At 27.2% G+C, this 22,508-nt stretch overlaps 1 protein-coding gene across 2 annotated transcripts; it reads right to left on the bottom strand.

Annotated features, from left to right (window-relative positions):
• Positions 1-1,204: 1,204 nt before the first annotated feature.
• Positions 1,205-19,341, bottom strand: LOC105359770 (mucin-17). Of its 2 annotated transcripts, none has more exons than XM_011496449.1 (9): positions 18,998-19,341; positions 11,838-11,965; positions 11,498-11,753; positions 10,091-10,280; positions 8,971-9,302; positions 5,847-6,156; positions 4,032-5,031; positions 3,083-3,378; positions 1,205-2,461 (listed from the first exon to the last, which is right to left on the bottom strand). In XM_011496449.1, the coding sequence occupies exons 1-9, from the start codon at positions 19,030-19,032 to the stop codon at positions 2,066-2,068; spliced, it is 2,943 nt and encodes a 980-aa protein (XP_011494751.1). In that variant the 5' UTR covers positions 19,033-19,341; the 3' UTR covers positions 1,205-2,065. The 2 variants fall into 2 exon arrangements, with proteins under 2 accessions (XP_011494751.1, XP_011494752.1); XM_011496450.1 differs by having other exon boundaries at positions 5,865-6,156; positions 18,998-19,340.
• Positions 19,342-22,508: the final 3,167 nt, after the last annotated feature.

Below are 22,508 nucleotides of genomic sequence, written 5' to 3'. Positions count from 1 at the left end.
AATTATATAAAATTAACCAATCAGTGAGCCACATATTCCATGTATACTTCCATGTTCTCAGTTATAAAATAATATATAAGACAAAAGTTATATAAGACAGTAGTAAGTTGTTCAAGTAAAAAAATGTAATTCTTCTGTAAGAAAAAAATTCGCAAATTTAGCTTATAATCTAATTCGAAACTAATATATTTAATGTAAATCGAGTAATTTTGTAACGTAGAAGAACGTTTACGTTTAATTAAATAAATCATTTATTTAATTTTCCTTACTCCATATGCTGTAATCCCGTATACTCAAATGTATAACAAATATATAACATGAATAGTTCTATATTGTCGAATATTGTATTCTTGTATGTTAATCAAACTAAAAAACAAATTTGAACATAAATATATGAAACAAAATCTTTTTGAAATTAGGTTATGAAAAATAACTGGGAATGAGCATAATTATAAAATGTTTAACGATTGAATAAAGTTAAAAATATAATGTATAAGGAATGGTATTTTAATAATCTTGATATAAAAATGATTTATGCATTCTTTCAGTAAATGTGATATAAGCAATGTATGTATATATATATATATATATATATATATATATATATATATTGTGAGATAAGCAATGTATGTATATATATATATATATATATATATATATATATATATATATATATATATATATATATAAGTACAAAAAATATCATAATTTACTTCATTGCCAAAATTAATCGATGAATAAAAGTGCCATTTGCATTTTTTTTAAGTAATTATATTATGTTATATAGTATCAAAATCATAATTAACGCATCATATTTACTCGCATCGTAACTGTAGAGAATATATGAAAATATACAATTTTTTTATTTTATTACATATAAATAGTCGTCGCAGTATTATGTTCATTGAATGTGCGGTAATTTTTTTTGAATTTGAAATTAATACAAGAAATATAAAACGGATATTGATGATATGTGAGGTATATAAGCTATTACACTAATAATTTATTTATCAAAACTTAAGCAAATTTTAAATTTTAAATATGAATAATTATAAATTTTACCAAACTTTCATTACGATTCTTGTGTTTTACGTACGTTGTCATAAAGTAACATTTGCAATTAAATGAATAGAATGATAAAATTACATTATGTAACAACTTTCAAATTAATACAAATGTATTGTTTGCATTATATTGCTCAGATAGTATAATAGTATTTTTCGAAATGACTTTCATATTTCTTTAAATTAAAAAAGATGTTTGTTAAGCAACATGCTTATGTAGATATAACCATTTTCTCCAATAGCACGGTACAAATGAAGAAATTACGATAAACCTTTACGAGGCTTATGTTTTCTTTAATGTATTTTTGTCTTTATACGAAGCCTTAATACTTTTTGTTACACAACTACAGTAACAAAAAATTGTCTCGTAATAAATTCAAAGCAGAGATGCAAAGATGAAAATAAACCGTCAAATGCAACATCTCTCAATGATATTAAATATAAAATAAAGTTGAATACGTTGGAATAGGTAAGTAGTCGCGTAATTGTGTTACCAAGATTACACAATAATTCAATGAATTTGATGTTTCAACTACTAAAATATTCAGTGATTTCATGAGCGGCGTTACAGATACCCAACTTTTTAATATCGGTTTCTTAGTCTCACTCACAAAGTGTACACTCCAATTTTTTGTTTACATTGAAACTTTGCCATATAATAGTGAGTGAAAAATGTACGGAATTTCAAAATTTAGTATTGCATTAGTTCTAAGCTTGAACCAATGGTTTACGTATTAGCGTTATATTATTTAATTATAGAAAATCCAAATCTTGCTAGCTAACAGTTTCAATTGTGAAAATAAGTACTTTGAGAACTCTGCTTAAACGATACTCTTGTAACGTAGGGTTTTCCAACGTATGAACGTATTCCAAGAGTATGAAGCTTTGTGTCTATTGAATTGAAATGATAAGTTGAGCTGCGTTAGTACATTTTATGAATAAGTAAGCTCGGTTCGTTACATTACTTTATCCGAGTCAATCACTCTAAGCTTGGATAGAATTTACTCAGAAGCGAGAGATATTGGCTGCCCCGGTCTTCTCAAAGCTATCCTACGTCTAGGCGTTAATAAACTGCTCAGACTCTTGCTTGACTCCTCGTGTTTCAAAGTAATTGGGATATTAGCCTCGGAAGCCGATGGGGATGACTGTGTTGTTTCAGATTCGTCGGAAGCAGGAGCAGCATCTAGCTGAGCATCTGTAACGGGCTCAGCTACTTCGATTGGCGTCTCCGTTGTTTTGCGACGAGGTAATAGTAGGGGGGAGCGTCGAGAAGCCGGTGGTAAAGGTGTTCTTGCAGTCGTCGTCTTCGGTTGCACTTGTATTCTATTACGATTGCGCAGCTTATTTAAAGGATTGACTGTAACAGGACGTGCTGCTGGACTCGACTCAACAGGTGCCTGGAATAGTTTTTTTCACTTATTTCATTTAATTATTGGATTCTTATCGCATTACATTCATAAAAGTTTCTTAATTACCAAATATTCTGATAGAAACCATTAGGCGTGCGAGTCATTTTGTGTGTGTGTGTTTGTGTGTGTGCGCGCGTTTATAAAAAATATACATAAGAGGAGGAGTTTTATTATATACGCTATTTTAAAATATTATTTAAAAAAAATATATAACCTTCTAATTATCTAATTAATATTAATATTAATTGTTTAAATTAATACTATTAGATTATAGCAATATTAATTTAGTAATATTATTAATGATGGATAAATCATTTTTAATAGATTATTTCATTCTATTTTATTAATAGAATTTTATAATTTAATAGTTTAGATTAATAAATTTAACAGTTGAACGTAGTAATAGATTAAATAATATTATTTTCTAAATTTAATTATGTTTTAATACAAAATAGTTAACAAATTTGTGATGAGCATTGATTAGTATAAAAAGATTTAATAATTATTTAATAATCACTGCTTTTTCACACTTGAATATTCGAATTCTTAATATTCTATTTTTAATTTAAAATGGTAAGTAACATTTTCCGAATAAGCCGATCGACATACTTCTCTAGTTTCTTCTTCTGTACCCTCACTTGCTGGTTCATCAGCTGCAGCTTCAACGGTAGGTGGCGAGGATGCCGCGTCTACCGCAACAGCTTCGGCCGTTGACGAGGGCGTAGATTGTCCTGGCCTGGGTCTTAAATTTAATCTTCCAGCACCGGGTTTAATGATGGGTTTGTTAAGTGGCTTAGGTCGTAATCCAATTGTTGGTAATTTAGATAATGGTCGTTGTTGTTCGTTAGAACTACTTTCCTGGCCCGGACTTACCGAAGATGTTGTTTGTTCGCTTGATGGTGAGTCTATATATGAACATTGAAATTATTTAATATAAATAAAATAATGTTAATACTTTTTCAATTATTTTCAATGTATTTAATATAAAGCTATTTGATAAATAAAATTTTTTTTAATTAAAGGACAATAATTTTATTTATTATTTTTATTAAAATTTTTAAATATAATTTAACTCTTAAATGATAATTCTTCAATGAACAAATTTTTAAAATAGCAAATTATACTTTTCATTATTAATATTATTACTGACGTTTCTATATGCGAATATAAAAATCTCTTTGAATCTATATTCTTTATTGGCAAATAAACATAAGATTGGCAATAAAAATATCATATCAATTTGATCAAATTGAATCATTAAGTTTCAATGCTATAAGGAAAATAAAATCGCTCAACTTATATTTTAATCATTATATTAATAATTAATTAATTTGTCTATATAAATTAGTTTACAGTTATATTTTATTTTATTTGATTTTAATTAAAAAATAGGAATAAATAGTATACTACAAAGATAGCTTCTATTTAGTGTAAAGCATTTCGATTAAATAAATTTAAAGAAGTGTAGTTTAATTGATACTTGATTTGTGGCATTTAACTTTGGACTAAATTTGTATAATTTTCATGTTTATTACGTATAAAAAAATAATATAAATACTCTGTTCAACAGCTGGCCGATTTCCACGTCGTCTAGCAATAGGACTGAGTTTATTGAAGCCACCAGGTCGATGTACAGGTCCTAACGAAGACGGGTTGCCCGTTGTAGTCGTCACTTTATCTCGTATTAGCGTTCCAGATGTTGTTTTAGCTTGTGAACCTGAGCGAGCTGCTGCTCCCCTAAAGCGACCTCGACCAGGCCCAGGCTTCCCTTCGACAATTACTTTATCTGCGCTCTCTTTTTGCACTTGTTCATCTAAACTGGCACTCGGCTGTTGTGATTGTTTGTGTCCCGAGGGTCTAGCGCGTTTAAAACCTCCGTTCCCTGAAGCCTGACCAAAACGGCCACGAATTTTCTGTGTCGAGCTATTCACCGAGCTAGGTTCAGTAGGCTTAGGTTCAGCACTGTTTGAATTTGGTAAGATAGCGCCTGACTTAAATCGATTTCGGGATACAACAGGACCGCCTACTGTTGGCCTTCGGAATTTACCGCGACCAAGAGCTGGTACCACATTATTTGCTTCCTCGGTACTTGATGGCGGTGCAGCAGTGGTCGTGGTTGTAGTTGTAGTCGTCGCCGGTGTAGTCGTTGTACTTGTACTAGTGGTTGTAGGAGTAGTTGTTGGTGGACCTGCAGTTGAAGTGTAGTCTTCAATATCACTTTCTGCCATGGTAGTAATCTCTCCGAAGTTAAATGGAGGCTCGGTAGTCGAACTATCATCATCGATATCCTTCACGAAATCTACCAGGTTACTACGTCCTTGCTGTAGAAATGCGTATAAATCCAATGCGACTTTATCCATTGCTTGAGGTACTTGAGTAGTGGGGCTATCAGTAACTTCCGTTATGAGATCTGTATAAAAGTCTCTGTCTTCTGGTAAATTTCTCGAAGTTGAACTCATAGGAATAGGTGCACTGAACTCATCGTCTTTACTTGAATATGGATGTTGTCGGAATTGAGTTTGGGTTTGAAGCTGAATTTTCTCTTGACCATCCGAGTTCTATAAAAACGCAACAGGCTTTTATTTGCTCAAATGATTTATTATTAAAGAAACGGCCGTAATAAATAATAAATAGAAGATTTTTTACAAATTTTAAAAATTCATTAATTTTCTAAACACTGTTTTATCTTCACTCTTAAATTATCTTTTAAAAAATTCATAAATTATAGAGATATTATAATGTTAAATAATATTAATAAATATTATTATTTCAATGTTATTAATATACGTTGACGTTCGCCAACAATAAAAATTCTATATCTTTAATTTAATTGAAGAATTAAATATATTAAACAACGATTATATTATATGGAGAGTTAAAAAATATATAAATATCTTTTACTAGATTTTTTTGAAATGCAACATAAAAAAGATTTATAATATTGTGTTCGCTGTACGAAGGTGAAATGGCATAATACCACTTAATTATTAGTTTAGCTAGACATATTTACAATTAATTGTATGTGTATAATATGCACCTAGACAAGAACTTTATATTAACATATGAATTAATATCGAATAAATTAATAAATAATGAATTAATGAAAATATAATTTATTTTAAAAACATATGATCTGTGTATGTATATGCTATCTATTATTTCTCAAATATTACCAATTAGAGATCCATAATATCTGTATAATTATATATAATTTATAAATTTAATAATTTATAAAAGAATTTAATATTTTCATAGATGGGAGTATCTGCATTAAATTGAAGTTAATTGAGTGAATTACTTATTAGAGAATGTGACATAGAATAATTTCATATTTTTTAATAAAAATAGTAGGCATTTAGGTCGAAAGCTTTACATCATATTGTTCAACTACCGGTCGCTTCCTCGTGTACGTTGGATCCTCATAACTTTCATGGACAGGTGCGGGTTCTTGAACCTTTTGAGGTCTGTTACGAACACGTGATGTCGTTTTATCTTCGCTGCCCTCGTTAGGCGTCACTCCAAGGAATCTTACAGGCCCATTTGGAAGATTTTGTGGAAATTCCGGACCCTCCTGCTGGCCTCGAAAGCTGCTTGAATCGATAGAGTCAAGAGTAGTTCTTTGACGATTACCTCGAACCCGGTTGACGCGCTCTGTTGTATCTGCGGCTTGATTCACTCGCGATCTGAATAATTTTACGTGCTTGCTTTCAATTTTCAATATGATCCCGGATTCCAAATCATACGAAAAGTATATTATAAACATGATAATTGAGCCCGGTTATTGCGAATAAATGTAAAAAAAATTATTAATTTGTTGAATTGCGTGGGTTTTCTATTATTTTTCTTTCATTATAAAAAAGTTTTTAGAAATTTTGTTTAACAGATTTTTTAAATTAAATGTGACTCAGGGACTGGCTCAAGTAAATAATGATTTTATTGACTATCGAAATCTATCTATTAAAATTTTACAAAAAGTATGAAATTTTATTAAAAAATAGTTTTATACAATTTTTATAATCAGTCATATGTACAATGTATAAATATCAGATTTTCTAATATTCTATCAAGCATTATCTGTCAAGCAGTATCACGATGATAATATAAATATAATTTATTATGATATAGGAAAATTTAATAATTATAATTTATAATGATTAATTAAAATTATATTGGATAGAATTGAATTTTTATATCGTTAATTTACTATTTATAAATTATGAATTTATTTTTAATGATTTTATACTGTTGTATTATTAGATTATTCGAAGGTGTAAATAATCATTCGAATAATCGAAAATCTCTGATACCTTGGTGTTAAAGTAATAACAATGTGCAATTTCCCAGCACTAGAAACGGCAAATTCAATAAATTACCTGCTTGAATTATATTTCTAATTGATAAGTATTTAATTCACTATAAGGTATAAATTATCTTCGCCACAGTCGAATACATACAATACATAGAATATTCTAAAGTGTAGTGATTATTAACAATGAGATTAAAAGAATTAACTTTACTACGTTTTCTACATTCTTGTAATTAACGTTAAAAAAATTATCTACGCGAGACTGAATTGATCTCACTTAATTCTTCTGTTTTTAATTCTGATGCGAAAGTATGTTCGACATATTATTTAATTTTTATTTTCGTCTTGCACACATGCTCGCTCGTACGGGAAAGTATCGTTTTCACTCGCAGATAATGGCCAACGCTTCAAATAATTGGACCAACGCCAACCAAGTGAATTGAGCGAGTAATCAATCATACACTTTTTATTGCCTATTGTATTTTCAGATACAGTGTATGCATGATAATTGTTTAGACTTATTATTTAAACAGGTCAGAAAAATCTTATAGAATATATTATTCTGAAATTACTAATGCAAACTTAGGCACAAAGACAAACATGTTTCAAGAGTTATAAGATCAAAAAGTCATAAGTCAAAAAGTTAAAGAACATGTAAAAGAGCTTATTTTTTTTTTATAAATTACTTACTTAAAATGTTAAAATATGTGTTACAACAGCCTGCAAAACTTAACGATTATATTTATGACAAAATTATTTATATAGAAAATAGTTTCATAACTGTGAAAATAAATTTATACATTTTTCCGATATTTAAACACATTAGGACTCTTTTTTGATAAATAAAATAGAGTTATGTGTATTGTTTTATAATACCATCATAAAAAGAAATTTTCAAAAATAATATTATACAATTAATTTATAATAAATTTTGATTAATAAATTTTGATTAATATTTATTAGCTTATTTGATTATATAAATGCATTACAAATACAATTGGCATTAAAAATTAGTTATAATTATTGTTTAATATTTTTTTTAATTGCAGATAAATGATTAATGAACACATAAAAAAAAAAAGAAAAATGAAGAAAATAATTATTTCTCAATAGCTGAATATAGTAGAAGAACTTCCTCTATAAAATTACATTTTAGATGAGTGACGTGATATTTCGTAACTTTCAGTTTCTTAATTTAAGTATACTCATGTAAAAAGAAGAATGTGTTTTTAATTAAAATAAGAATTTATTAATAAAGAATTTATATGATGCTAGCAGCGTAAGAGTGGAAAATATCATGAAAATACTAGATCAAAAAGAATAATTTCGTGTATCTTTTTTTTGTGATTAGCTAATATATTTTATATATTTTAAGTATTTCGGGTGGCAACTAATTTCCATGTTCCAAAGTCTATAAATTATATCAGATGTATAATTCTAACAACTTTGGTATTAGCATATTAGATAAAAGACACATAAAAGACTGCTTTCAATAGCAATAGAAATTCATTTTGAATTGTTAATTTTCTTTATACTTGTATAAAAAGAGTTTTAAGTCTCATTAAAAATATATTGACGAACATTCATAGTATATTTGATCGTAAAATATTTACGAATATGAAATTCGTTGATTATTATTATTGTCTTAATGTATTTATAATCTTGTAGTTTTTAATATTAAAATAAGAGTTTTTTTACTTTTATCGATGAAAATTTAGGCAATATTTAAACAAATTATATTATAAACTGTCAAAGAATTCTTTGTCAAATAGAATCTAATTTAACAAATATAGAATTTATGATATTGTCGGGTTCAGTATTAAAACATTAAGTATTAATAAATTTTATATACTGATAAATTTATTATAATAATTATTATCATTATAATTGCCGATATTATTTTTAATTATGTAATTGAAAAAAAAAAAAAAAAAAAAAAAAAAAAAAAATTAAAAATATATTTTATAAATAGGAAATATTTTGTCTTATCTTACATGCATAAAGTATCTGTTAGATCGCTTAGAAGATGTTGATTTGATCGCTCGAATGAATTATACGTACTTTTTCTTAAGCAAATAATGTCCTGGACAATTAAACATAAAAACTCCGTAGTACACTTTATTAACAAAACTGAACAAGCCGCGAGTAGTTCATAATCATTAGTTCGAATAATGAAAGGAAAAGTCATTACCTCGGTGGAAAGCGAGTATTGGTTGGCAATCTCTCTTCAGATATATCCACGTTAATGTTATCTAGTTGTCTAGCCCTACTTCCATTTCCGCTTGGTATCACCTCGTTAATGACGGGTTCAATGGTCGTGGTTCTGTCAAGCGTACTATACTTATTGCGGTTAGGATTACTGCGCCTTGGTGGTGTTCCGGAATTCGAGGTGGGTGCCGACGTTCTCGTAGGTGCTTCTTGTGAATTACTAGCTGTGGCCCCGCCCTTACCTTCATCTTCTTCGTCATAGTAGTAGTACACGTATTCGTATTCATAATCTTTGCCGTTCGGACCTTTCTTTACCTTCATGTTTGAAAAAAAATCACCTTTTAGTACAATGAGTACTAGATACGGAAAATGATCTCGATTTCTATTTATTTATTTATTATTATTATTTTTTCAAGTATATTATTCACTCCATACTTAATGACACTACATATGCCTTCGACTTTTATATCTTATATAATATGATTATATTAATATTTTCTCTTACTTGATCATCTTTAAGTTTTAAGAATATTTTGTTAATTATATAATCTAGCTTACATTGACAAACGGTAAAATGAAAAACTCACAATTATAAAACACTGTAAAGGCCATTTTTCTTATTTTTATAATTATGGATGACAGGTACCACACGAAATTATTAATTATTATTAATAAAGCACTATCAATGTCAGATTATTTTAGATACTATTAAATTTAATAGTATTTAATGATAACGCCATTAATGATTTAAACAGGATGATGGATTTCATAAAATTTTTAAATTTATATTACATTACTTATATATTTATGATTGAATTACTCATTTTCTGGATTATATTCAATGAATGTCAAAAGTAAAAGTGAAATAGCTCCTTAAAAATTAATGTAAGAATAAATTTTCTAATTACCTACATTTTTTAAAATTATTTATACTAAGATCTACGCTAAGTAACAGCATGTCATAAGTACTTTAGGATATGATATATTTATTATCAGATTTGATGTGATCGGTTTTCTTAAAATTTCCTAAATTATATAATTTGTTTAGATTTCTCAACGAATAGCTTATATATATATACATATATATATACATATATATATACCTGAATTCTAGTGTTGGAACCTGCAGGCACAAGACTAATATCACCGAGATCTTCAAAATTTTTATTATCGAATGGAGCGAAGGGATTTCCCTTGGCATCTTCTCGAATTATATTAACCGGAACAAAATCGAAAAGTTGATTGTCTCTTTGAGTAGTTAAAATTGGTAGCATTGTTGTTGGGTTTTCATGGCTAACATAGATTTAAAGTAAACAATATATTATTAGTAATCAAAAAAAAAATTTATCATGTTCGGTGCAATTAACTTATTTAAATTAACTTATTTTGAAAATAAATATATAACTAATGAATAAAAATAATTCCCATTATTAATTAAAACTTTTCTCCTCAAAATATTATAAATACATGAAGAATTTACTAATAATTTAATATAATACTTCATTTTTGTAACGTACTCTTTGGGACGCAAATATATTCATTATATTTTGGATATAATAAAGAAAAATTTAGTCAGAAAGAACTATTTCAAAATATTAATTATGTATGTAGAATATATTAGGTAATTGTTTTTACTATCATTAGATCATATTTAATAACTATAATAGTTAATCAAGTATAATTAAAATTAAAAATTCTATCATATTAATTTAAATATGTTGAATCTGCATTATGTTTTTGAATATTATGTTTTATAATACTTCGTTTAATAGTTTATTTATATTCAATTTATTAGATACTATGTTTTCCTTAAATTCAGATATACTACGTTGAAATTAAAATAATTACATTATTATTTTCAAAAATGAAACGTTAAATCTTCTTAAGAATATCATTAATTTTATCAATCAGAGGTTAAAACATATTGATATAAACAAGACTGAAAATGATTATTATCATGAGATTAGAAAAACAATTGTATTACTAAAAATTTAAAGATAGATGTGACAAGTCGGCAGTATTTTAAATACATATAAAATATTATTTATATTAACCTTATTGGCTTAAATTCTCTAATTAAAAGTACAATTTAACAAAATACCTTAATTATAGTTTTAACGAAGTTTGTATTTGATTAAATAAATATTAATAAAAAAAACAGATTTCACATTCAACAATTTCTGTTTTAGTATGATTTTGCACATTTTTTTATAAATTAATATATACATAAAAATCTTTACTATTAATTATATATAATCACATATAATAATATTTACTTTATTGTAAAAAAATTTGTAATTGATTTATAATTTTTTTAAGCACTAACTTTTTTCAATTTCCGTGTTGAAATAATCCTGACTGTATAAAGAATTTTAACAATTATTTTTATAAAATCATGGGGTTATATCTGTTATGCAATAGTTATATCGGAATAAAATATAAAGATTAATCTCATAAATAATTTTCAAAAATATAAATTGAAAAGAAGATATAATATCATAAATGTTCACCTGACACGAACGCCAGAAAAAGTCTCATCTCTGTCTCGGAGATTTTGCTTGCCACTTGAGTAATGATGACTTTGCTGGGACAAGGTTCTTCTTAGCGGTACTTCATCCTCGTAGAATAGTCTTGAGTTGCCGTAGTTTCCAAGGTCAGTATCAGCTTTATCCTCCTCTTCCTCCTCATTTTCACGATCAATGCGATCAAGAAGTCGAGCATCTTTGTGATTAATGTTATCTGGTATCTTGTGTGATGACACAAATTCTGAAATACGCTAAAGTAATGATGACATTTATCGAGGAAGGGGTCAGGAATGATTTTGAAAATTTCACATTTTGTGGGATTTACCTGCGATACGTGCAGTCCGGGCTTGTGAGGATATTATCGGTATACCCTGAATTAGAGGCACATCTGATAATTGCTGTTCATCTCTCGTTACTGCCACCGTTAACGCCAAGAGACAGCAAATCTGCAAACTAAACAAAATTTCAAGTTTCATATTATTGTAGAAAATTTTTCCATTTTCTCCAACAACGTTTTTGAACATCAATTGATAAATATTTTATTTAGGTTTAATATGTTAACAAGATCATAAAATATTTGAGTGGCCATTACATTGATTATTAATAATATTCTTTAATAAATACGTTTATCTTGAATCAATACAAATTAAGAAAACCATTTCATTTTCTTTTTCATCAGATACTGTTAATGAGTGGCAATTTTTTTTTTTTTTTCGTTATTAGCGAAAAATAATTAAATTCATATCACATATCTTAAATCAAATGGTGATTTTCGAGTCAAAAAATTTATATACACACAAGTGCGCGCGCACGTAAAGACCGACAAATGCACACACACACTTATATACATACATATACATTTGTGTCGCTCTGTTTTTTTATTTCTCATATAATAAAAAAAAAAAAACAAATTAATTATTTTCAAATATTAAAATATTAGTTTGTTTATGTTAAAAACATACGACAATTTATTTTTTCTATGTATGATATGAAAGATTTTAATTTATATTGTGAATTATTTTCGTTACCTTTAAAACAAACCAAACTAATGCCGTCGTACCATAACTAGTTTGTTCTACTTGGATGTACAGGGTTACTTAAAGGGGAAGCAATATTATTTAGCAATGTGAACGATAATGTAAGGTATTGAGAAAAAAAAAATGGATGCATAATGAACATTATAAATATTACTAAGCATTAGTAAATAATGTATACATTTATTTAAAGACATCTATAAATAACTAGATTCGATAATAGTATTTGTATTAAAACAAAATTAAATACAGAAAATTAGAAATACGATATGTAATTATCATATATTGATTTAAAATATTAAATTATTTTAATAGACAGCTTTCAAAATATTATATTTTAGCTATTAATATGATATTGATGAAATTTCACGTTCGGATTAACAAAAGTATTAAATATGTCGAATTGAAAGATGCTTAAAATACTCGTCAGATATAGATATAAAAAGTTTAGAGATGAGATTAAAAGTAGAAGAAAATAGATTCTTACACAATACAGGAAAATGGAGAGTCATTACAGTTCGAATCACTAAGAGGAAAGTATACGGTTACCTCATTTGGATAAGATTATCGTGATCTTTGCTATAAGAAGAGAGCTATTGGAGTTGATTAAGTAACAAGAATCTTGTACCAAAACTTAAGACTTAAAACGAAAGTGTGTGTATAGTTTTTTTTTTTTTTTTTTTATACAAGTAGGTACGTAAGAGTGTGCGCACGCATATATAAGTATATATGTATGTGTACAGGTAGATAGTGAAATGATTGGAGTAAGGGTAGAGATGATAGAAAATATGGATATATGGGATACAGTTAAAAATACTTTGATTTATATGGCAAATATTCGACTCATACTCTTCCTAATCATAGATTAAATTGGGTATTATATATTAGCAACATTTATTCTCTTATGATCTTATAGAAATAGTGATGACGTTAAAGATTGATTAACGTTTAGATTTAACATAAGAATTACTACACAGACTCTGCTTATATTCGCTATTTGTTCAATGCAATTAATATGGAAGTAACGAAATACAACATTATACAGTTATGGATTAAAATAATCCAGTTAAGAAATTAGACAGTCAGGAGTATGATCGACAATATACAAATGACGGACTAACACATTATATAAAGAGAATTTCAAAATTAATTAGTTGGCCTTATGTAAATAATTATAAGTTATAACTTAATGTAAATAAATAACTTATATGTACTGTAAATCACATATTATTTGTTTTTAAGTCTTTTAATATTTATTCACATGTACATGGAGTTTCATAAATGCTATTATGTTAATTATTTAAATATATTTTAAATTATTTAATTCTAATCGTTTAATATCTTGTATATACTAAAACTACTCGAGAGAAATATCAAGTGTAGCTCTCAGTATAAAAGAAATACATATATATTTAATTTTTTCTTTAATAGAACAGATTAATTTATATGTATTTATTGAATACATTTCTAAATAAAAGTGTTTTCAATATAAAATGAAATTATATTGTTTCTTTTTATGTCGATATGAGTCGTTAATTGATAAATGGAAATTTATAAATTGCAATAACCAGTTTTTGATCGAAAATAAAATCGATAAATAACTATTTGTAAAAGTTAATAGGCAATAAAATTTTTTTAATTTGAGAAAAAATTGTAATAAATAAATGTTTTAAAATTGCATATGGAAGTTATTCTATAGCATTTCGTAAAATAAATAAAAAATACTTTAACATCTAATTATACTATTGAAAAAATTTGTGAGATAAATTTTTTTCTGGCTATATATTATTTTCTTTTAAAATTTTGTAAGAGTAATTAAATACAGTAATATAAATATTTAATAAAATTTAATAAACACTCTAATATTTAAAAACAATACATTGATATAAATACATGAAAATAATTTGTGAATAGTACAATAATTGTATCAAATTTAATGCTTATTAAAAAAACAATTTATAAAGTTTTCAGTTATTTAAAATTGTAATTATATTTCAAAGGTATTTTAAACAGTATTTTATTGCATTATTCAAAGTTACTGACAACATCTATTTATTTCTCTATAAATGTTCTATCTATAAATGCCTATTATTCAAATATTTTATAATCACTTGTTTATATTGATACATACATAAATATCATTATGCATACATAAATATCATACAGAGGTTGAAAATTTTGAATTTTGTATAAATTATGAATTCCATTAAAATTAAAATATTATTTATTAAATGATTGAATTTAATCGATTAGATATTAAATATTTTAAATGTTTCTTTTAAAATAGAATATTATTTTGAATTTTATTATTTTTAGATAGATTTATCAAAATATAAATTTTTTTTTTTTTAGAGATAATTTCATCAATATTAACAAAAACATTCATATTAATATATATATATATATATATATATATATATATAACTTTAATTTGGATTATATTTAAAACTTTTGATTATTAGTATTGATAAAATAATATCATCTGCATATATAAACGAAATCAGAATCTAGTAAATCTAATTGTGCACTATTTATATTATCTATAAGAAATCTTATGTAATATCATTCAACGTTGAAAAGAATTTATTAATTTAATTCAAAGAAGCAAATAAATTACTACTAATAATATGCATAATAATAGACCGGGAAATTAATTTATTGAAAAATTATAATTATTGTTAATGTTACTTAGGAATATCATACATGAAAATTATATTTGTTATTCTTTTACATTAGTATAAGTATTTTTCATTTATTACATTATATAATATCTAATATTTTTCAATAAATGAATTTATAAAGATAATGTAAATTAATAAATTTTTAATATAAATATACGTAGGTTTCTAATGAAAAAAATTATTTTGCAAATTTACTTAATAATACAATCAATATCTTTCAACTATTTAATAGAAGTTTTATATGTAGTTTAGTTTAATTGAGTTACGATAATTGATAGTAATTAATTTATGTACAATACATTTATTATATAAGATTATTTTTATGGAGTCGTGTTGAGTATTTTCTTGACGATATTGTATTTTTCTTCCAATTATGTAAAATGTTATGCAAATGATCATTTTTACGTTTAGCTATATATAATAATAATAATAATAAGTTATTAATATGGAAGTATATGTGACATATAATGAATATCATATGAATAATAACTTATAATACTGTATATTTAATAAATTTTTGGTGTTTGTAATTTTATTATTATACGAAAATGGTTATAATATTAATGGCAATTAATGAGAAAATAATTATATTTACCAAATTTTTATTTCCTTATGATTTCTAAATGTCTTTTAATACAATTTGAAATAATCGTTAAATGTTGTCTACCTTATAAATAAATTTGTAATAATTAATTTTAAATATAAAAATTGTTGTAATTAATTATATGTACATAAAAAGACCAATTTCCATAATATTGAATTCTTATACAATTTATCTGACGAAACAGTAGATTGTTTAAATGTTCGCATATGTTCCAACAGTTTCCAATAGTAGCTCTCTAAATTGTTAAAGTGAAATTTTCATTTCATCCTCACTCATATATGAATCGTGAATCAGAACAAATATACATAAACTAAAATGCTTATAGAGATGGAAAAATAACTGAGGACTAATTCAGGTATATATTTTGTACTCAGGTAAATTTTACTTATTGTTAGTTTTTAAATAATAGAGCCATCAAAGATGTCGGACGTCAGATTCCAAGAATGGAAGTGTAATAAAAGGAAGTACAAGTAAGTTTATATATACATTCATATTTGTGCATAAAGTCTTACATATAAATATTAATATATATGATACTTTAAAAGAAATTAATTTCTTGTACCTTATTTTTATGAGAGGCATAAATTTTTTTACCGCATAACAAATCTTGAAAATTTTCAAGAGAAATTAAAAAATAACAAATTCATAATAAAAATGAGATCGAGGTCATCTATATGGTTTAGCTTAAGTATACCGGCAATTTAAATACACTTAAGTATTTATACATGTATGTAGATAGTATGTGGTTGGAAAGAGAACCGCACATTGGCCGGCGAAAAGTATTTTCAGTCCCCGCGAAAAGTCGTCTCGCTTTCTATATTCTACTGCTGTCTCTCACGTGTAGACAAGCGATCGTATTATATATGAATCCATAAGATAACAATTTTTTCACAGTTAATATGAAAATATGCGATGTCGTATTAGTCTTTGATTTTTTTTCTTTTTTCAGATTTTTGCAGCCTCGCGGATGCGTCAATAGTGACATGTTATTGCGACAGCTATTGAAATAACTTTCCTTTATTTATCTACGCTTGAGAATGAGAGTGCGCACACACTTGGGCGTACAATGGAAATTTGCTTACAACCGATCACCCAGCTGCTTCTTAGAAATATGATCTTGATTTAAAATACTTAATTCTTGTATTAGAATATAATATAGCAAGCCTCGATGCATGCATTTAATTAACCGATAATAGCATTTTATATAATATTTTATATAATCTTGGCTTATGAAGTTGTTTGGAGCCTCAGCCTAAATCGCTCAGTTATGAAGAATTAAATAACTTACTGAGGTTATGAGTTAGGTAAGGAGCACGGTAATAATATCTATTAATTATTATATTTTTAATATGGTTATAATTAACAATAACATTGATATATTCAAATCCAGGAAAAATTATATTATTCTACTCAATTTTTTTACAATCTAAGTAAAAATGAACACGCTATTAATATGAATAGATTCAAATAAAATTAATTTAATTTTTAAATATCAATGTATTTATAATGATATGTAGTATATAATTATTTTAAGGGGTTAATGAATTTTTTAATTGCATGACGGATTTTCGATATTATAACAATATAATAATGAATTTTCTATTTTATTGATAAATCATTTATTTACATCATCGTCCGTTTAAAGCCGAATGAATACATATGCGATAAATTTTTTTTTCGTGTATATTTAAGATATTATAGACACTATTTGGATGTATCGATTAGAAAATTCAAAAACTATATTACTATATTTATTATTACTATATTACTATTAAGATTTAGAATTTGAAAATTTGCAAATTTGATTTAAAATAGGTAAATTATCATATATTTTCCAAATTAATGAAATTCTTAGAAAGTTATTGTTACTTTTGTTAATTTCTTTAATCATTAGAAATTTAATACATTAGTTGTCTTATAATTCCAAGCTAATTACCAAAGAAATTACAATTCTAAGAATTTGATTTTCAACATATATTATTTGTCGTATTTATGTTCATCGTATTTACTATACATTTGCACTAAAAAATGATACTTCCCAAAGCCATGCGCACTTGCATATGATTTTTGGTGCACGCGCGTGTGGGTGTGCGCGCCCGTGTATACGGACAAGCATGAAACGAGAAATAAAATTAAAAGACGGTCTTAATGCTAAAGATAAATCTGTATAAGCCTGCATATCGAGATCAATCCTTGAAAGTGCGTGTAAGATTTCGCGTGTTACGTCGATCGGTCACGCTCTTGCTCTCGCTCTTGCACCTACTGAATTAGTCCTAGTGGCAAAAAAATCAGGTGAAAGTCAATCTTGAGGCCGGAGGCGAGTGGGGTTTAAAAATCTGCATCAACCAAATAGCCAGTATCAGCTGAGACCCGCGATCTTCAAAAAGCTGTGGGTATGCGCGGGCGCCAGTAACACTGACGCTAAGCGACAAGTTGTAAGCGACAAAGGATAGACTCGTCGATGAGTATGAACAAACAATTTTGCTAAAGTATTTATATACTAATGATAGTTTTCGAGTTCGTGGTGTAAGGGAGAATATAAAGCTTCCAATGGAATCGAGTGGATTCGTGATTAGTCATAATACTAATAACAACAATATTAACATTAACAACAACGACGACGACGACGACGACGACGACGACGACGACGACAACGAAAACAACAACAACAACAACAACAACAATAATAATAATAATAATAATGATACTAATAATAATACTACTACTACTACCAATAATAATAATAATACTAATAATAATATAAATAATAATAATAATAATAATAATAATAATAATAATAATAATAATAATAATCAGCAGCAGCAGCAACAGGAGCAGCAGACGCGAACGCAATGACGTCAATTTGAAAGGGGCTGTAGCTGGGCTTCCGTAGATCTCGGAAAAGGGGATGGAAGTTTTTCACTTTTACTGTCGCGTCTCCGCGATTGGGTTTCGGGCATTGGCAAGGAGTGCGCAATCGCGGAATTTGAAAATGAAAAACAAACACACAGCACTTCCCATCGTTTCTACACAGAGCAACAAGCGCGCTCCACCGGCTTTCCAATACGCTAAAGTAAAGCTCGGCCGGGCAAATGTAAGCCAGACAAACACGCCCGGCGGGCGCTAAGCGGCTAAGAGTAGACTAGGCTAAACAAAGTCGACTCACAGAATGAAAGCGCCCTGCAGACCCTGGAGACCCATGATGCTCGACTTGCTCGTGGCGGCTTCCCTCGGCTGGGTTACTCGGCTCTACCTGGGCTCCGCTCCGTCTCCCGTCGGCCACCGTTTGCTCGCTGGCTGGCTGACTGCGGCCGCTATTCGGTTGTCCGCTCGAGAGCTCGAGCCCTCCCACTGCTACGGAGAAAGAGAAAGGAAAAGGCGCTGCTCCCGGCGCTGCTTCGAGATGCGCGTCCGCGAGAGAGCGCGCGATCCTCAAGGAGATCGGCGTCGCTCCTCCAGGCCGATTCTCGCGTGCTCGGCTGCGAATCTTTCATCCCACTCTCACCTCTATCCCTCCCTCTCTATCTTTATCTCGCCGTCGGCATTCTACTCGCGACGTGAAGACGAGCCGCAGCCCACGCGCGGATCACGCGGAAGAAAGTGCGAGGGCCTGAGAAGCGCGTGGACCCCGGTGAGCCCGAAGAAGAGGAGCTTTCCTCGTAAGGTGGCCCTCGCCTCTTGTGAGTATCGAATGAACACAGCAAACAACGATTAAATAACGGTTGGACAATCCACCCCTCGCTCTATTATGTCCATTATATTTTATCGGACCATTTGCCCCCACACCCGATTTTACATATTATTTGACTTTGGATATAAAGCACTAACGTCCAATGTAAACGAGATCGCTTCGTAAACAACGTTTAAAGCGCTACTGCTTAGCATTGTTCAAATTTCACTGAAGCCTTATAATTTCAAACGTACTTTAGATTGAATTCGAAATTATTCAAAAATTATAATCTATTAAAAATAGGCAATTTATCGAGAGCTACAGATACATTTACTCTGATAGCCTGGACCTTATTACAACTGCCGTAGCGCATGAAATTGTATGCGTTCGAAACAAATATTTTAATATAATTATTGTACAATGTAGATACAATTTCAATATAAAAATGAATTATAATTTATTTTCGCAGTTTGTCAAGAATTTTTTTTATTTCTTGGACGTCTATGCGAGAACTCGAGCAAAAAATTTTCAATTGATACGAAGAAAATAAATTAACTTTTTTATCGTAGACTTTGGTTACATTATCTTTTACATCATTCATCACTTTAGAAATATTAAGACAATTTCAGTTCGTCAACCTACATATGCAATTCATGTTTATTCCGTTTATACGCATATATTCCAGATAATATATCATGAAATTTAATCTTAATTATGTAATTTAATATAACCATGTACTAGTTATTTAATCTACTGTTGCGCTCTATTAGAAATAATTATTAACTACAAAGATACTTTATTACTGCGCATGAATATACAAAATATTTGTCTATATTGACAAAACAATATTATAGATATTTTTAGGTGCAACTGTATGGAAAATTCTCCTGTTGTGTGTAAATTTAATTATATTGAAAAATTTAATGCGTTTAATTACTACACCTTGAGGGCACTTAAAATTATTATAGTTCTATCATTACTTATAACAATGCAATAATTAAAATAAATTTTCATTCTTAAAATTTTGGAAATAAAATTGTAATATATACAGCTAAGAAATATAAATTTTCCGCTTATTAGGATTCAAATTACCTTCATATTCATACTTAACTTTACAATGAATTTCTTTGGTTTTTTTTGTATTTTTTGTTTTTTTTTGTTTTTTTTTTTTTTTGTTAATGGCTTTATCCTAATTTAATTTTTAATTTAATAACGAATGTATCCCATATTATATTAAATCCTGAGTTTAATTTTGAATGATTAATTTTATGAACAATACTATGTGATGTTTCATTAAACAACTTAAAAGAAAATTAATTAGTCGTTTTCTTTAATAGCACAAATTATAATTAATGTAAGTTTTATGCACTGCTTATAAATCTTATCGTAACAAAAATTTGAATTTAAGAGACAATTTGAATAATTGATACGTTCAGTTTTATGTTTATTGATGTATAGCAAACAAAAGTATTAACAGGTGGATATATAAATGCATAAACTTGTTGTATATAAGTAATGATAGGTATTAATGCTTTTTAAAATTACTATATCTGAACATGTGTGAATATTTTTTTATATATGCGCATCGATGTAATATAGAAATATTTTTAAATTATAAGAATAACTTTAATAAATTGAATTTTATACTGTACAGAATTTGAAACTTATTGTAATTTTAGTGCATTATTATCTCTTTCACAAATCTATAATGCGAATTCTTTTACATGTATTGATATTGAAAACTTAACTTAATAAAAATTACGTTTTAATGTTTATTAGCAATTCTATGAATGTACACTGAGTACACTTTACATAATTATTATTAGATTCTAGTATATATAAGCTTATTTAAGATACAATAAAATAATAGAAAAAAAAATTTACTTATATTACTTGTTACTAAGTATTTCAGGTATTTGAATATATATGGTACTACTACGTATTTATATAATATTTCAATAAATAATCACAAATTATACGTACATATACATACGCGCGTGCATACGCTCATGTATATGTAAGAAGTCTTAATGGTTAGTTGCAAAAGTACATAACTTTAATATTTATTAAATAATCATTTAAATTTTATATAACAAAATACATAACACCATTACTGTACCATCCATCAAATTATCATTCTTAACACTTACTATTTGGTTACAACAAGAAGCTATTTTTATTTTGTGAATACTGTTATAAGGCTTCAACATAATATAAGAAACGGTGGAAAACGTCATTTAAATAGGATGTACAATAGTATTAAGTCTCACTTACGAATAACTACTTTAAAAAAGGATATGAACCACATTTAAAACATTGAATATTTAAATTATTTCAATAATAATGATTAGCTGATATCTGCATATGCGCACCTGTATAATTAATTAAATAATTAATTTAATATATTATTTCTCATAAACTAGAATAATTATTTAAAGCGTCAAAACTATAGTAAGATTGTACTATTATTAATTTTGTAAATACATTTCAATTTCAATTTCAATGAACCAAAATAATGAAATATTTCTTAATGATATATATGTTTGCACAAATCGTTTTCTAAAATTGACGAAATTTAAAAAAAAATCGTATTCAGGACACTTTATGTAGTCTTCGCATCGATCAATTTACTAATGCTAATTCATTACGTAATAACCTCGCAATGAATAACGGTTTGTTCACATAAGCATATACAACTCTTACTATGTTACCATATATCCTATACATAGTAACAGTAATAATCTGCCGATGATTTTCAACTGTAAAACGATAAATCAAATTTATAATTATAATCATGTTAACTTTTATGTGAAAACCATGACATAAAACCGTGTATCTGTATATAAATCTCTGTACACCTTATTTTTCATATTATTTAAACTTTCCTTTTTTTGTGTATTTTATACGAGTATTATAACATTATGATCTCTCAATGAATTGAATAAAATATTCATTATTTGATATGAAAATTTTTGAAGATATTTATTTTGTATAAATGATTAAATTC

Source organism: Ceratosolen solmsi, unplaced genomic scaffold (genome assembly GCF_000503995.2).
Source record: "Ceratosolen solmsi marchali unplaced genomic scaffold, CerSol_1.0 scaffold29, whole genome shotgun sequence".
Taxonomy (NCBI): Eukaryota; Metazoa; Arthropoda; class Insecta; order Hymenoptera; family Agaonidae; genus Ceratosolen; species Ceratosolen solmsi.
The sequence above is the reverse complement of the archived record's forward strand: the minus strand, read 5'-3'. Positions and strand labels throughout refer to the sequence as shown.

Excerpts from the sequence above, each read along its gene's own strand:
- LOC105359770 (XM_011496449.1), bottom strand. The coding sequence starts at position 19,032 with ATGGGTCTCCAGGGTCTGCAGGGCGCTTTCATTCT. Across the intron at positions 10,281-11,497 it reads TTTTCTGGCGTTCGTGTCAG|CCATGAAAACCCAACAACAA; the intron begins GTGAACATTTAT and ends AATCTATGTTAG. Across the intron at positions 9,303-10,090 it reads GTTCCAACACTAGAATTCAG|GTAAAGAAAGGTCCGAACGG; the intron begins GTATATATATAT and ends TCAAACATGAAG.